At 41.7% G+C, this 16264-nt stretch overlaps 1 protein-coding gene across 4 annotated transcripts in view; it reads left to right on the top strand.

The window, feature by feature from the left end:
* GOLIM4 (golgi integral membrane protein 4) overlaps positions 1 to 16264 on the top strand; it is a 118678-nt gene that overhangs the window by 30206 nt on the left and 72208 nt on the right. For all 4 annotated transcript variants that reach the window (XM_070753605.1, XM_070753603.1, XM_070753601.1 and 1 more), the window contains exons 2-5: positions 6795 to 6869; positions 7922 to 7971; positions 12516 to 12569; positions 15834 to 15984. In XM_070753605.1, coding sequence (XP_070609706.1) covers positions 6795 to 6869; positions 7922 to 7971; positions 12516 to 12569; positions 15834 to 15984 — 330 coding nt within the window. The remainder of the gene's footprint in view (positions 1 to 6794; positions 6870 to 7921; positions 7972 to 12515; positions 12570 to 15833; positions 15985 to 16264) is intronic.

Raw genomic sequence — 16264 nt, 5'->3', positions numbered from 1 at the left:
GCAATATATAAACAAGCTAACAATGAATGTTTGTTTGTATTGAAGTACTATAGCTTTAAGAGGTAGTGTTGCAAATTGCCATGAGAGGGAGCCAGAAGCATGATCTTTCTGCTCTCTCTGTTCTTTCTGCTGATTCACTGTGACTGATGTAGTAAGTTTGATGTATCCATAAGCTGTAATGTATGTCTGATATGTAAGACAAAGACAGGCTTGTAATATTATTGCATTGAGAGATATTGACTGATTTGAATGTGTATGACTGGACTGAAGTGGAAGGCCTTCTACTTCAGAGGAAGTCTGCCCAGGATGACCCTATGGAGGATCGCCATTACTCTGTCTCACTCCAATGGGCATCATGAATAGTCTACGCCATCTTGGGTGGTCAAAAGGGATGAAAAGCTTCTGGAGGGACTGTGCTCTCCAGAAGCTCTGCTCCTGGGCTGACAGACATTCTTCAGCCCACCCTTCTCTGCTTGGATGTGCCGACTCTTCTACAGGGGACCAGTTGGCCCTTGATAACCCTAGGTTGGCTGTTATAGACCCTAACATCTGGGAGTCAGCTGGGTTTTCTAGCCCTACGTGCTTGGCGCCCATTGAGCCATCCTTACCTGATGAAGCCTCTACCAGTGGTCAGGCCTCCGGGATTTCCACGGTTCCTGCACAAGCTTCTCTTGACTTGCCAACCTGCGTATGTTTATAGTGGCTGCAGTTCAGCAGGGTCTTGCAGATTTCCAACACTTGGTCGGACAACTGCCTACCTACCCTGAGCGCTCTTCCTAGGGCCTTTGCTTACCACAAATCGCATAGTCCAGATCGATATTTGGATGTTTGTAGTGATGGTAGCCAGGCTCCCCCTCTGGAAAAGGAGGAGTACGATGACCTTGCATTGTCAGAGGACGAGGTTCTCTTCCCAGAATAACCGGTCTCTTCCAGTCTATTCCCTCTGGCCCTGTTTAAATTCTTGCTTAAGGTTTTAATGTATTTTGTTTGAGCAAAATATGGTGTGACTAAAAATCTGCATGGTCAGAATTTCACTGTGATAAATCTTGAGATTTATATAGTCCTGATTTATGTTTCTCAGAGTTCTAGAAATGGCTTTGTATATCTCAATAGCAAAAAGTATATAACTGACGTTAATGAAAAAGGCACCAAGTGTTTTTTTACAACCTTAAATTTAAATGGTATAGATCCGGGGTGGCACAGCAAGTAGAGTGCTGTACTGCAGGCCACTGAAACTGACTGTAGATGTGTAGGTCAGCGGTTCAAATCTCATCACCGGCTCAAGGTTGACTCAGCCTTCCATCCTTCTGAGGTGGGTAGAATGAGGACCCGAATTGTGGGGGCATGCTGGCTCTGTTAAAAAAAGTGCTACTGCTAACATGTTGTAAGCCGCCCTGAGTCTTAAGGAGAAGGGCGGCATAAAAATGTAAATGAATGAATGAATGAATGAATGAATGAATGAATGAATAAATAATTGAATGAATAAATAATTGAATGAATGAATGAATGTATATTTTTTATTTATTTATTTATTATTTAGATTTGTATGCCGCCCCTCTCCGCAGTGTATATAAATGTGAATAAAAGTACGAAACTAAGGGATAACAGGTGACAGCGTACATACAAAACAGGAAAAGAGAAGAGTGGAACAGCCTGCCAGTGAAGGTTGTAAACGCCCCAACTCTCAACATATTCAAGAGGAGATTGGGCTGCCATCTGACTGGGGTGGTATAGGGTTTCCTGCTTGAGCAGGGGGTTGGAACTGATGACCTGCAGGTTATTTTTCAACATACGTACATACATGCATACATGCATGTTTGAATACATAACAATAGCCATAACTAGGAAAATATGGAAATGAGAAGAAAAATATTATGGCATAAAGCTGTATTAATGGAATTGTATATTTTACATACATGTGACATACATGCTTGTTTTCTATGTAATACCATTTGTTTAATAGAATACTGTAGAATAGAATTTTTATTGTCCAAGTGTGATTGGACACACAAGGAATTTGTCTTGGTGCATATGCTCTCAGTGTACATAAAAGAAAATATAGATTTGTCAAGAATCATGTAGTACAACACTTAATGATTGTCATAGGGGTCAAATAAGCAATGAAGAAACAATCAATATTAATAAAAATCTTAGGATACAAGCACCAAGTTACAGTCATACAGTCCTAAGTGGGAGGAAAATTAATTTAAATTGGAACTGGATGGGTGGGCATTGGATTTGGTATTGTGTACTGTACTGTTTTTTATTATTGTTGTGAGCCGCCCCGAGTTTGCGGAGAGGGGCGGCATATAAATCCAATAAACCTAAACCTAAACCTAAACCTAAAAGGATGATAGGAATGATGAGAAAAACTAGTAGAATAGAAGTGCAGATTTAGTAAAAAGTCTGATGGTGTTGAGGGAATTATTTGTTTAGTAGAGTAATTTTGCATTCGGGAAAAAATTGTTCTTGTGTCTAGTTGTCTTGGTGTGCAGTGGTCTGTAGTGACGTTTTGAGGGTAGGAGTTGAAACAGTTTATGTCCAGGATGCAACATTGTTTTTTAATTGGAAAATTGCAATAAAATAATTTTTTTTAAAAAAGAAAAAGGCACCAAGCCTTTATATTTATTCATTCAGAGTCCCTTTATAAGTACCCCATCATGTTTTGAAAACATTTGTCCTTTTGAATTACGTATCTAGCTTTATGCTACTGATATTTGTTTTTATCAATATGGTCTTTTCATCATATAGTTGAAAATTTCCATGTTGCATTGATTAGGAGTCTTTAGTTGGAAATTCAGAATTCTGAACTGAGTGAATTGTTTTGACACAGAAATGGTACAGGATTATATTAATTTACATAAAGAAATAGAGTTGAAGAAGCATGACAGACTCCATTCCTTTTAGCCTTTATCTCTGTAGTAAGAGCAATTTACGGATTTAGACCTCTTGCAAGGGGAATTAGTAGTTTTCACAAAACTAGTAGCAATATCCTGTTTCTCCAGTTCTCCATCTGCACTATCTGCATTGCACAACTTCATTGAAGTCATATGGAAAATTCGAACGAAGCGCAGTCATCTACAATAGATACCGTGTTTCCCCGAAAGTAAGACAGTGTCTTACTTTCTTTTTACCCCCAAAAGCCCCACTACGTCTTACTTTCGGGGTATGTCTTACATTGGAAAAAAATTGAAAGGGTTGCGTTCCCGAAGGCATCTCCCCAGAGTCCAGAAGGGCAGCCGCGGGACAGGAGCCTCGTGAGCCCTTTTCCAAGTTCAACCTCAGGGCTCCAAGCGGCGTGCACGCGTGGAGCCACAGACGCATGTCGTGGAAGCGTGTGTCTGGAGGGGAGGAGCCGCTCTGCGCAGTTGGGCAGCCCCACCTGCCTGCCGGAAAGGAGGCAGGCGAAGGAGGGCGCAGCTCCGGCTGCTCGCCTCGGAGCTGGTCGGCCTCGCTGGCCGCTTGCAGCCGAGCCTCGGCAGGACTCGGTTGCTGGGACGAGCGCCTTCGCTGCAAGCTGCCGCCTGCTCGCCTCGCTTCGGACCAGCGCCGTCCTTCGCTTTGCCAAGCCGGGGAAGAGGCGGTGGCGCTGCGGTGAGGCGAAGGCGAGGGGCGCGCGGGGAGCTTGGAAGCGATGTCATCGGGCTCCCCCCGGCAATACCCCAGTGTTTCCCCGAAAGTAAGACATATGTCTTACTTTTGGGGTATGGCTTATATTAGCCGACCCCCCTGAGACCCCCGATACGTCTTACAATCGGGGGTGTCTTACTATCGGGGAAACAGGGTAGTTTGCAAGAGAACAAAGCAGCACAGCAGAAACAACATGATAATTCTGCATCTTAAGTGGATAGTCTGGAGAACACTCTGTTTTCTCTAGGAATGTAAAGAATGTTTCAAATTTAGACAACTTCAAATTTCTGACCCTCTGTTTTGAGCTCAGTACATCTTGTTTTAAGTTCAAACAGCTGGTTTGATGTAGGATGGTGGTTCAAATGTAAAAATGAACCATTTCAAGCATTTGGAGAGTGCTCTGAATTCCACACATTTCTACTTCAAATTTCAAAAGTCTCAGTGGCAGCTTGTTTCAGAACTGAAGCAAACGTTCTGCTCTCCTACAGGAGTGTTCGGAAATTTCAGATCGTGCAGAATGCAGCTGCGAGAGCAATCATGGGCTTCCCTAAGTATGCCCATGTTACAGCAACACTCCGCAGTCTGCATTGGTTGCCGATCAGTTTCCGGTCACAATTCAAGGTGTTGGTTATGACCTATAAAGCCCTTCATGGCATCGGAGGAGAATATCTCCGGGACCGCCTTCTGCCGCACAAATCCCAGCGACCGGTTAGGTCCCACAGAGTTGGCCTTCTCCGGGTCCCGTCAACAAAACAATGTCATCTGGCGGGGCCCATAGCCTTCTCTGTGGCGGCCCCGACCCTCTGGAATCAACTCCCCGGATTGTGGGGACAATATGCTGGCTGTGTTAGAAAAGTGCTATTGCTAACATGTTGTAAGCCGCCCTGAGTCTAAGAAGAAGGGTGGCATAATAAATAAATAAATAAATGAATGAATGAATGAATGAATGAATGAATGAATGAATGCATGCATGCATGCATGCATACATACATACATACATACATACATACATACATACATAAAATGCAAAACTAAGAAGTATGCAAAATATTCTGAGTTTGAAGCCTTATCCAGGGTTCAAATTTATTAGATTTGTATCTTGCCCCTCTCCAGGACTCGGAACGGCTCACAATAGTAATACAATATGCAAATCCAATGTTAAAATCAAAAACAGTTTTAAAACCCTTAATTAAAAACAATCATACAACTCAAAAAAGCATTGACAATCTCCTGCACCCAGCTCCGTGTCACCTCCCTGCTGGCCGAAACCAGCCAAGAGGGACACGGATCCAGTAAACAGGTTGCGGAACTCACAGATCCAATGGCCTTGTCCACTTCATCAGGTGTCACCAGATCAAACTCCTCCCAGACAGATGGATAAGGACAGGCCCCAGTCATCCTGACTGACTCGTTGTCAGTCAACCCTGTTATCCAATTGGAGTTGAGGTCTGCTTGGATCTGAGCGATTTTATCAGTGAAAAATGTATTAAAATCTTCGGTACTGCTCTGCAAGGGCTCCCCAGCTCCCCGCTGGTTAAGAAGGGAGCGAGTTACCCTAAACAGAGCGGCCAGGCGAGATTCCGCTGATGCAATCAAGGCGGCATGATACACGCATCTTGCCACCTTGAGTGCCACTTTGTAAGTCTTAATTTGAGCTCTTACAAGTTGCTGAAATCTCATGTGAGAACATTCGCATGCGCGAGATTTTGGCTACTTTTTCTGATTTCCTTCCTTCCACACATGTGCAGAAGTTAAGAAAGGCCAAAAATCACCAGGACATGCATATGCGCAAACATCGCTGTTTCCGCTAATGGATCGGGCGATCCCAGGCATACCAGGAGAAGTTCAATACTGTGCATGTGTGCGCAGACACATATATTACCTGAGCAACAGGGGTCTGAAAATAGTAGAATTTGAAATGCTTGAAGTCCAGTTCAGTTGTTTGGGTAAGAGGATTTCATTTCACCTTTTGAAATGTTCTCCATACACCAAACAAGCAAATACAGTTGGTGGTACAATTTCTAGAGAACTGAATTTCATTGTATATCCACTACTGTACCTGTAAATTTGAATGTCAAGCTGAAGCAATTTAACTTTGTGTGTACAATCCACCATCGCCTGTTCAAGTATTAACTTGAATGTGTAGAATATTTTGCTTGGTGCGTGCATTTTTATTGATAGCTCCGTGTTCCCTCACACACCCATTTTCAAAACATTACGTATTTTTCACTTGACAGCTTATATTCGTTGCTCTTAAAAGTAAAAATGCCTTTGAGTCAAGCTCAACTGCCAACAGCCACAGGGATGTAAGTGTGGTTGGCTTATCTAAGTTACATTCTGAGCCCTGATAATGTTGGCCAAGTGCTTGCTACTTGCTGGGAATCTTCATTCTTACCATCTATAAAATATAGTGGTACCTCTACCTAAGAATGCCTCTACTTAAGAACTTTTCTAGATAAGAACCGGGTGTTCAAGATTTTTTTGCCTCTTCTCTATTTAAGAACCCAAGCCTGGAAAAATTTCCCAGGAAATTTGAAAATGGCACGAAAGCCTGGCCAGTTTCCTGCCATTCCCCCTTTAATCCAGGCCATCTTGGAGTTTTCTGGGCTGCCAGAGGAGCCTTTTGGTGGCGCTTAAGGAGATTTTGGCAGTCCAGAGCAAACAAAGCATTTTCCTTTCTTTGGGCGCTTGGAGAGGGAATAAACTTTTGCCAGCGCCCAGAGAAAAGAAATGATCCCTTCGCTCTGGGTCCCCCCCTCTTGCCTGCCTGGGTTTCTCTCTTTGGCCCAATGTATGGGAGGCAGCCTTGCACGGGGTGTATGGGAGGCACGTGCACCTCCTCGCCATCTCAAAGTCCCTCTTTTTTTTAAAGCCTTAAAATTTTGGATATTTTTTATTCCCCTCACCTTGCCTTCTTCCTTCCTCCTCTTCTTCCTCCTCCTCCCCCCCCCCAAAATTCTGAGCATTTATTTATTTCCTAATGGGTTTGCATGCGCTATTTGCTTTTACATTGATTCCTATGGGAAAAATTACTTCTACTTACAAACTTTTCTCCTTAAGAACCTGGTCACGGAACAAATTAAGTTTTTTAGTAGAGGTTCCACTGTATATATTTCTTTTTTAGTTGAACAGCTACTTATTTCCTTGCAATTTTTCTTTTTCAGTGGTGTATGAACATCGATCAAGACTAGAAAAATCTTTGCAGAAAGAAAGACTTGAACATAAGAAAGCGAAAGAAGGTAATATTTACATTTCAGATGAATTTTAAAAGATTTTATCAGTGGTTGTTGTATAAGAATTCCATCAGGCAATTTAGGGTGGTATGATCCTTTTTAAAAAAAATGACAGGCTTTTGAATGCTCTCTGTGGTGGTTGGCTAAGGTTTCCACAGCTATGCAGATGAAAGCTGATTGTTTTATGGTTTCTTACCACCATCTAGTGGATAAAATTCATTTTATCTGCAACAATTTCTCTGCAAACAGAATGGAGAACCACTCAGTATTTCTGAATTGCTGGTGATTCTATTCTGCTAAAAATGACAATAGGCAATTGGTAGCAATCCAATTAGGAGTGAACATTCTGGTATTTGAAAACTGTAGACATATTGAAAAGTCAGGTGCAGACTGGCATAGAGTTGAGTTAGTCATTCATGACTTTTTCCAGAGACTAAGCCATTTTATCTTTCAGTAAAACTAAACTGAAAAGAGTGAAGAAGTTTCTTGGATGAGATGCAAAACGTCTTCAAAGAAAAACCAGAAAGTTCAATTGCCTCTTGAAAAAATACCTTTGGGACAACCATGACCTGGATAACTGAGGATCTTCATAGACTGAATATTAGTTTCTTTACGTACGAATAACAAGAAACACATTTTTGTAAATGAACTACAGTACTGCATTGACAACATTACACTATCCATTCCTAGGATATCTGATGCAGTCGCTTCAAATCTCATGAATTTGCATGAGTTGTATTTAAACCTAGTTATCTATTTTAATCATGACTGAAGTGCTATTGATTTTAACTGGCGCCAAGTGCCATAATTTGGGAGGAGGGGGTGGGGGCACAGAGCCACAGGCAGAGTCGGTTTCCATATTTATCAGTTCTCAGGTACTGCTCGGGGGTATATGGTAATTGAATGCAGATAAATTGTGTATGGCTGAATTACTGTGTGAAATCTTGACAGTGAAAGGAAGTTTAAGCTGGAGTTGCCTCCAGAGAGAATCAAGGTTTTATTTATGTGTATGTTCCTGAAGATCATTCATTTCTCCCCTTTTCATTTTTGTATTTTAGATTATCTTGTTTATAAATTGGAAGCACAAGAAACATTAAATAAAGGAAGGGTAAGTCAGTTTTTCTGCACATAATGATTTTATCAAAACTTCTACCTTTTGAAAATTCAAAGTATAATGAATAAGATCTAATTGTCTGAATTTTAAATAACTTTAAATATGTAGTAGTCACTGCCTGAAAAGGAGGGATTTTAAGCAATGGTGTCCTCTAGTACTGGGATTGATGCTTTAAAATATGATAAATGAAATAGAGCAGTGATGCCAAAACCTTTTTTTGCTTGGGTGCCAAAAGCGCACAACATCCTCTCCCATGCACTTCCCCCTCCCTCGCACATTCACGCGGGCCTTGCTGAAGCCTCTGGATTTTTGATCAGCCTTTTGGGCCATTTTTTGCCCTTGCCAGGTTTCAGGAAAGCCCCTGGAGCATATGGATGGTGAAAAACAGACCCACAAGGCCTACAAGAAGTTTGGAAATGAACTTCCGGTAGGCCTGTTGGGTCTTTTTTTGGCCCTCTACAGGCTCCAGATGCTTCTTGAAGCCTGAGGAGGGCAAAAATGGCCTCCCCCACCCTCCAGAAGGTAATAAAACAGTTGATCGGGGTACACATGCTCACTGGAGCTGACATAGGGCAATGCCTTCCATACCCTCAGATATAGCTCCATGTGCTACCTGTGGCATGTGTGCCATAGGTTTGCCATCATGGACATAGAGTGTGTCACCAAATCGACTGTAATTTGGAATTCTGAAAATGTTTCTGTTGGTTTTGCAAAATAGCTGCTGGGGAAAAGTGATTTTACCTATTCATAAAAAGTTCCATGGATAATGGAATCAAATATATTCAGTAGTACCTCTAGATATGAGCTGCTCCACATGCGAGTATTCCAAGTTACGAGCCATGACGCGAGCAAAATTTCTGTTCGACACCCGAGCTCAAATTTGGGATACGAGCCGAGCTTCCACTAGGTGGCGCAAGAATCCTTGCTTCCGCTTATCTCGGCGCGAAAAACAAAGTCTAAAGGCATTCGTTCGAGATGCGAGTTGATCGACTTATGAGCTCGGGTCTGGAATGAATTAAACTCGTATGTCGAGGTACCACTGTAATACTCTTTTCCCGAAATGCTTCCTGTCAGTTCCATTGTTCCTTCTCTCATAAAGTTAACCTTATTTAACCATTTACTGGTGGGGTGGGGGAGCAGGTGAGGACATTTCTGAATAGAAATATTGGTCTTCAGCTGTCTAACTCTGTTATTTTCTGAAAAAGCATGTAGGCCCCATTGGGAGCCCAGATATATTTTTAGAAATAAGGATTATGTTAGAAGCTTTTACTCTGATTTTGTACAACATGACAGCTTTACATTTTAAAAAAATATAGAAAGTCAGGTGGGGTGTGGAAGTTGGTAGATGACAAATAAAGTTTCCTCAGAGACATTGATGCCTCACTAAAAATGCTTGGACTGGAGAAACAGTGCTATTCAAGGTGATGCCACATTACTTTCAAAAGTATTATCTGAAATTAAAAAAAAATAAAATGGAAAAATTAGGAGCCCTGTTGGCACAGTGGCTAGAATGCAGAATTGCAGGCTACCTCTGTCCTTTACCTCCAGTTCGATTCTTACCAGCTCAAGGTTAACTCTGCCTTCCAAGGTCAGTAAAATGGGAAGCCAGATTGTTGGGGGAAATATGCTGACATTGCAAATCTCCCAGAGATGCTGTAAAGCACTATGGGGTGGTACAATAATCTTAAATGCTATTTCTATTGATAAAATCATTTTCAAAATAAGCATAAATCCTGTGATAGGGGAGTTTTAATTACATGCCATGATGAGACTTGAGATGCTGGTCACGTCCCAAGAAAATGATCTGGTTGTGGACAATTAAATAAATAAAAAAATCCATGCTGGGGATAATTAGGAATAAAATTGAAAGTAATTATGTCAATGCAGTTCTCAAAGAAATGCCAACAGTAGCAAATGCAAGGAAATTGCTTGTCCTTTTGTAACAACTCTAAACTGGATTTGGGAGGGGTTTTGTACTTGTGCCGTTCCACCAATGTGACCCACATTCTTGTAACACTGAGGCAGGTTAGTCAGTTGTGAGTAGGACCTCTCGATAATTCATGACTTTTGTTAAATATGCAGAGAATGTAGCTAAGGGCAGGATTTGAATGTTGTCTCCTGATTGGCTGTTCGTTCCGGCGGGAGAATTTGTTACTATGTCAAATAAGGTTTGTTACTTTGTGAAGCCTATAAATAAGGTAAAGACGCGCCACTTTCTCCGAGAGAGAATTAGTGACTACAGTGTTCCCTCGATTTCTGCGGGGGATGCTTTCCGAGACCGCCCGCGAAAGTTGAATTTCCGCGAAGTAGAGATGCGGAAGTAAATACACCATTTTTGGCTATGGACAGTATCACAAGCCATCCCTTAAGACTTTAAACCCCTAAATTACCATTTCCCATTCCCTTAACAACCATTTACTCACCATTATTACTGGTACTCACCATTGAATAAGACACTTAGTGATCCTGATATTTATAAACATAATTATTTATTAACAATAATTATTTTTTTTGTTATTTATTTGCAAAAATTATTAGTTTGGCAATGACATATGACATCATCGGGTGGGAAAAACCGTGGTATAGGAAAAAAACCAGTATTTTTTAATTAATATTTTAAAAAAAAACCCTATGGTATAGGCTATTCACGAAGTTTGAACCCACAAAAATCGAGGGAACACTGTACACCCTAACTGATCTGTTTAACCTGCCTGTTCTGACTGAGAGAAAAATAAAGAAACTGCTAATTCACCAGTTGCCTTCCACTGAGTATTTATCAATCCACTGAGTATTTTTCAACTTTCATATGAGGGAACAGAGAAATATGGCAGACAAGCATATGGACAAGCTTTGATGTTGTGGTGTTTTTTTAGGTTATTGGATTTCAGCACCTGCATCTTCAGTCAGTATGTAATCCAGATTTGTTTCAGTCTTGTCTAGAAATTCTGGATTTCTACATCCCTGAATATTCCCAAGTTGGGACTTGTAGCAATTAATAATAATAATAATAATAATAATAATAATAATAATAATAATTTATTAGATTTGTATGCCGCCTCTCTCTGAAGACTTTGGGCGGCTCACAAATTGAATTCAACACTTCAACACAGCACTGAGCCAAGAAAGAATAGCTAACACCCTATAACCATGATGGCAAACCTATGGCATATGTGCCACAGGTGGCATGCGGAGCCATATCTGTTGGCACATGAGTTGTTGCCCTAGCTCAGTTCCAGCATGCATGTGTGTGCCAGTCAGCTGATTTTTGGCTCATCTGGAGGCTCTGGGAGGGCATTTTCAGCCTCTGGAAGGCCTCTGGAGAGGCAGCAGAGGGGGTTTTCGTTGGAAAGGGTGAAAACGGGCCTACCAGGCCCACCAGAAGTCAGAAGCCAGGCAAGGGGGGGTTATTCACACATGCACAGGGGGCGAGGTAGTGCAAGGGGTCGTGTGCATATGCACAGGAGGGTTGGACGCATGGGGGCATTGAATTATGGGTGTGGGAAAGCACGCGATAAGGCATGCACGCTTTCGGCACCTGAGGTAAAAAAGGTTGGCCATCACTGCCCTGGAAGATAGGCTGAAGATTTAGATGGATCTTGACAGACTTGAGTGCTGGGTCCTATCTAAAAGAATGAAATTCAGTGTAGAGAAACGTAAAGTCCTACACTTAGGTTTAAAAAAACCATATAAACTGGGTGAAACCAGGCTTAATAGCAATGCCTGTGAGAGGGAACTTGGAATCTTAGTGGACAACCAGCTAAACATGAGCCAGCAATGTGCAGCGGTAGCCAAAAAAGTCAATGCAGTCCTAAGTTGCATTAACACAGGGGTACAATCTTGATCAAGTGAGGTACCGTGCTCTAGTGCTAATACCACTATATAAAGCCTTAGGTAGACCCTACCTGGAGTATTGCATCCAGCTTTGGTCACCACACTATAAAAAAAATATTGAGATTCTAGAAAATGTGCAACCAGGATGATCAGGGGACTGGAGACTAAAACATATGAAGAGCGGTTTCAGGAACTGGGGGATGAGAAGAACCAGGGGAGACATGATAGCGGTGTTCCAATATTTGAGGGGCTGCCACAGAGAGGGGGGGGGGTCACACTGTTTTCCAAAGCACCTGAAGGACAGACAAGGAATAATGGATGGAAACTGCTCATGGAGAGATTCAACCTAGTAATAAGGAGGGACTTTTTGACAGCAAAAATAATCAACCAGTGGAACAGCTTGCCTTCAGAAGTTGTGGGGGCTTCATCACTTGAGACTTTCAAGAAGAAATTTGACTGCCATTTGTCAGAAATGGTGTAGGGTCTCCTACTTGAACAGGGGGTTGGACTAGATGACATACAAGGTCCCTTCCAACTCTGTTAATCTCTGTAAAGTATGCAGCTTAAAAAATATGTTCCCTGTGCACCTCTATGGGCAAATTCAAGAGCAAGATTGCAATTTCCATAGCATCCAGAGAAGTGCCATAGCTATGCCAAAAGCAGTTGAAGTCTTATCTAACTGTGTTTCTTTTTGTTGTTTTTTACAGCAAGATTCCAATAGCAGATATAGTGCACTGAACGTACAACATCAGATGCTGAAGGTAGATACTACAAAGTCTATTGTTTTCTCAACTGTAGGCAATTTATAGCCCTTACAGCCTCCATCTTTCTCATGCAATTAGTTTCCTGGAAAACAAAGGAAATTGTATGTAAAAGCTGTAAAAATAGCCTTGATAAATTTGGCAAAGGTGCTTTATAATCAAAGTTGGCATTCCTGCTGGACCTAAAAACTTTTCCTGAACCATGTGGCTGTCATATGTGTCAGGGTAGGTTCTAAAATTTTTTATTACCGGTTCTGTGGGCTTGGTTTATTTTGTGGGTGTGACTTTATGGTCATGTGACTGGGTGGGTGTGGTTTCATGGTCATGTGACTGGTTATGCATGGCCAACTCAATGGCACTCACATCATGGGGTGCTACCAGTTCAAGCAAACCGTCCGAACTGGGAAGGACTCACCTCTTATATTAGTTCAACAAGGGTGCCCATGCTAGATTTGGAGAATTTGTGTCTGCTTAATATTAAAATATCCATGCCATTAACTGTAAGATTTAACTGAAAAACTGTAGAAGATCTGAAAAACTTGAAAACTGAACTTCAAATCTCCCACCATTGAACCTACATTCTGTTTCCTTTTTCAGCTACATAAAATAGACCCCTCTCTGTCTTTATCCAGTCTTTAATGGAAGATGATGTGTGGGTGATGATGAAATTAGGCTTCTAGTCCTATTAAGCATTTGTCAAAATCTCCAGTTAAAAATATTTCTTGACCTCAACAAGTCTTCTAAATTTTATGAAAACACCAGTTTCCTGATTGCAAAACGTTTCCATGCAATCATCGCCACAAATTTCTTTGTACTTTGAAGCGAATTAAATATATTTTTCACATATAAAACTCCCAGAAATATTTCATACATTTGATCTGTAAGTACAGAAGGAAATTGGGTGTAAAAGGTTTATGGTTTGAAGCTTGAACTCTGGGGATCTACCTCCGGAACCGCCTGCTACCGCACGAATCCCAGCGACCTTCTCCAGGTCCCGTCGACTAAACAATGTCGTTTGGCGGGCCCCAGGGGAAGAGCCTTCTCTGTGGCCCTGGCCCTCTGGAACCAACTCCCCCCGGAGATTAGAATTGCCCCCACCTTCCCTGTCTTTCGTAAACTACTCAAGACTCATTTATATCGCCAGGCATGGGGGAGTTGAGATATTCCTTCCCCCTAGGCCATTACAAGTTATGCATGGTATGTCTGTGTGTATGTTTGGTTTTATAATAAGGGTTTTTAGTTGTTTTATTATTGGATTGTCACATGCTGTTTTTATCATTATTGTTAGCCGCCCCGAGTCTACGGAGAGGGGCGGCATACAAATCCAATAAATTATTAAATTGTTATTATTATTAATTATTCTGAGATAGTACAATTTTAAGAGGGGATCTTAAGGCTCAGAGATTTCATGATTTGAATTTCAAGTTATGCTAAACTGTCATTAACATTATTTTTCAGAGTATAAGGCGCACCTTTTTCTCCCCTAAAAGAGGCTGAAAATTTGGGTGCGTCATCTACTCTGAATGTAGCTTTTTCAAAGCTTTTTTTTTGGTCAGCCCTAGCGAGGTGCTAATGATTTTCCCAGCTCTTACCGGCTTGCAGTCTTTTTCATTACTACTCTCTATGAATAATGTTTTTTTCCAGCCTAAGTCTTTGCAGGCTTTTTTTCATTGCCACCCTCTCTGGAGAAGGTTTTTAAAGCCCTAACCAGGGGATAAAATAATGTGCTGAAACTGACCAGACTAAGGACGCTGGGCAGATGAATATCTGGTAGGCATATTTTTCCCCCTATTTTCCTCCCCAAAAACTATGGTGAGTCTTATACTCTGGTGTATCTTATACTCCGAAAAATACAGTAATCTTAATCTGATAGGGTTCCATCTTCCCTTTTCTTCTTGTCCTACGTTTATGATATTTTATTGTTACTGCACATTGCAGAAAAAGCACAAAAGAAAGGATGGAAGGGTGTAGTGGGATAGGGCTAAACCATGCCTTAAGATAGATTGAAACTTTTTTCCAAACTATTTTTCTTTATCCTTTCGGATTTTTTAAAAAAATGTCACAATTTTTTTTAAAAAAATGTCACACTCTCTACATGGGGCTACCTTTGAAAAGTGTTCGGAAACTTCAGATCGTGCAGAATGCGGCCGCGAAAGCCATCGTGGGGCTCCCTAGATTCGCCCACGTTTCTGCAACACTCCGTGGCCTGCACTGGCTGCCGATCGGTTTCCAGTCACAATTCAAAGTGTTGGTAATGACCTTTAAAGCCCTACATGGCATTGGGCCAGAATACATCCGGAACCGCCTTCTACCGCACGAATCCCAGCGGCCGATAAGGTCCCACAGAGTTGGCCTTCTCCGGGTCCCGTCAACCAAACAATGTCATTTGGCGGGCCCCAGGGGAAGAGCCTTCTCTGTGGCGGCCCCAACCCTCTGGAATCAACTCCCCCCAGAGATTAGAACGGCCCCCACCCTCCTTGTCTTTCGCAAATTACTCAAGACCCACCTTTATCACCAGGCATGGGAGAGTTAAGATATTCCTTCCCCCTAGGCCATTACAAGTTATGCATGGTATGTTTGTGTGTATGTTTGGTTTTATAATAAGGGTTTTTAGTTGTTTTATTAATTGGATTGTTACATGCTGTTTTTTATCATTGTTGTTAGCCACCCTGAGTCTGCGGAGAGGGGTGGCATACAAATCCAATAAATAAATAGATAGATAGATAGATAGATAGATAGATAGATAGATAGATAGATAGATAAAATAATATCAAAATAAAGACATCTAGTTTGTAACAGTGAAGGCATCAGGCTAGAAACGGAGAGACCATGAGTTCTAGTTCCACCTTAGGCACAAAACCAATGGCATTTCTCTCAGCCCTTGGAAAAAGTAGCAGTGGCAAACTATTTCTGAAAAACACCACCAAAGAAAACTTCAGGAAGTTATTGAGATACTTTTCTGAGAATCGTATATGATTGAACAGAATGGGGGGGGGGAATCAAAATGATATACCGAGAGCATCTCCATCAACACTGAACAGCACACACAAAAAAGACACACTCACAGAGAGAGAGAGAGAGAGAGACAGAGACAGACAGAGAGAGACAGAGAGACAGACAGAGAGACAGAGACAGAGAGAGAGAGAGCAACGATCATTGTCTCACCCTTGGAGTGATGCCACCTTGAAAATAAACAAAATTTGGCAGCTGCATTGATCGAGAAATCCTTGTGTTGCTTTCTTGTTTTGGTTTTGTGCTATGCAGAGCCAGCATGAAGAACTGAAGAAACAGCACACAGATCTGGAAGAGGAGCACAAGAGACAGGGAGATGATTTCAACCGAGCAGTTGATGACCACAAGCAGAAATATGTGCAGTTACAGCAAGAAAAGGAGCAGGCACTGTCCAAGTTAAAAGGTATGGGCAGGGGTTGGCAATCTTAAAACTCTTTTAAACCCTTTAAAACTTAAAACCCGGAGCCATACAATTTGGCATCCGAGGGGAAAAAGGTTCACCATCACTGCCGGAGAGCAAAGGTCTTCAAACTTGGCAACTTTAAGTCTTGTGAACTTCAACTCTCAGAATTATCTACCCGGCATACGTGGCTGAGAATTCTGAGAATTGAAGTCTTAAAGTTGCCAAGTTTGGGGACCTCATTGGCTAGTTTGTAGGAATGCATTATGGGTTTTTGCAGTTT

The sequence above is a fragment of the Erythrolamprus reginae genome, chromosome 5 (genome assembly GCF_031021105.1).
Source record: "Erythrolamprus reginae isolate rEryReg1 chromosome 5, rEryReg1.hap1, whole genome shotgun sequence".
NCBI classification, from domain to species: domain Eukaryota; kingdom Metazoa; phylum Chordata; class Lepidosauria; order Squamata; family Dipsadidae; genus Erythrolamprus; species Erythrolamprus reginae.
Note: the sequence above shows the minus strand (reverse complement) of the source record. Positions and strands in the feature narration are given on the sequence as shown.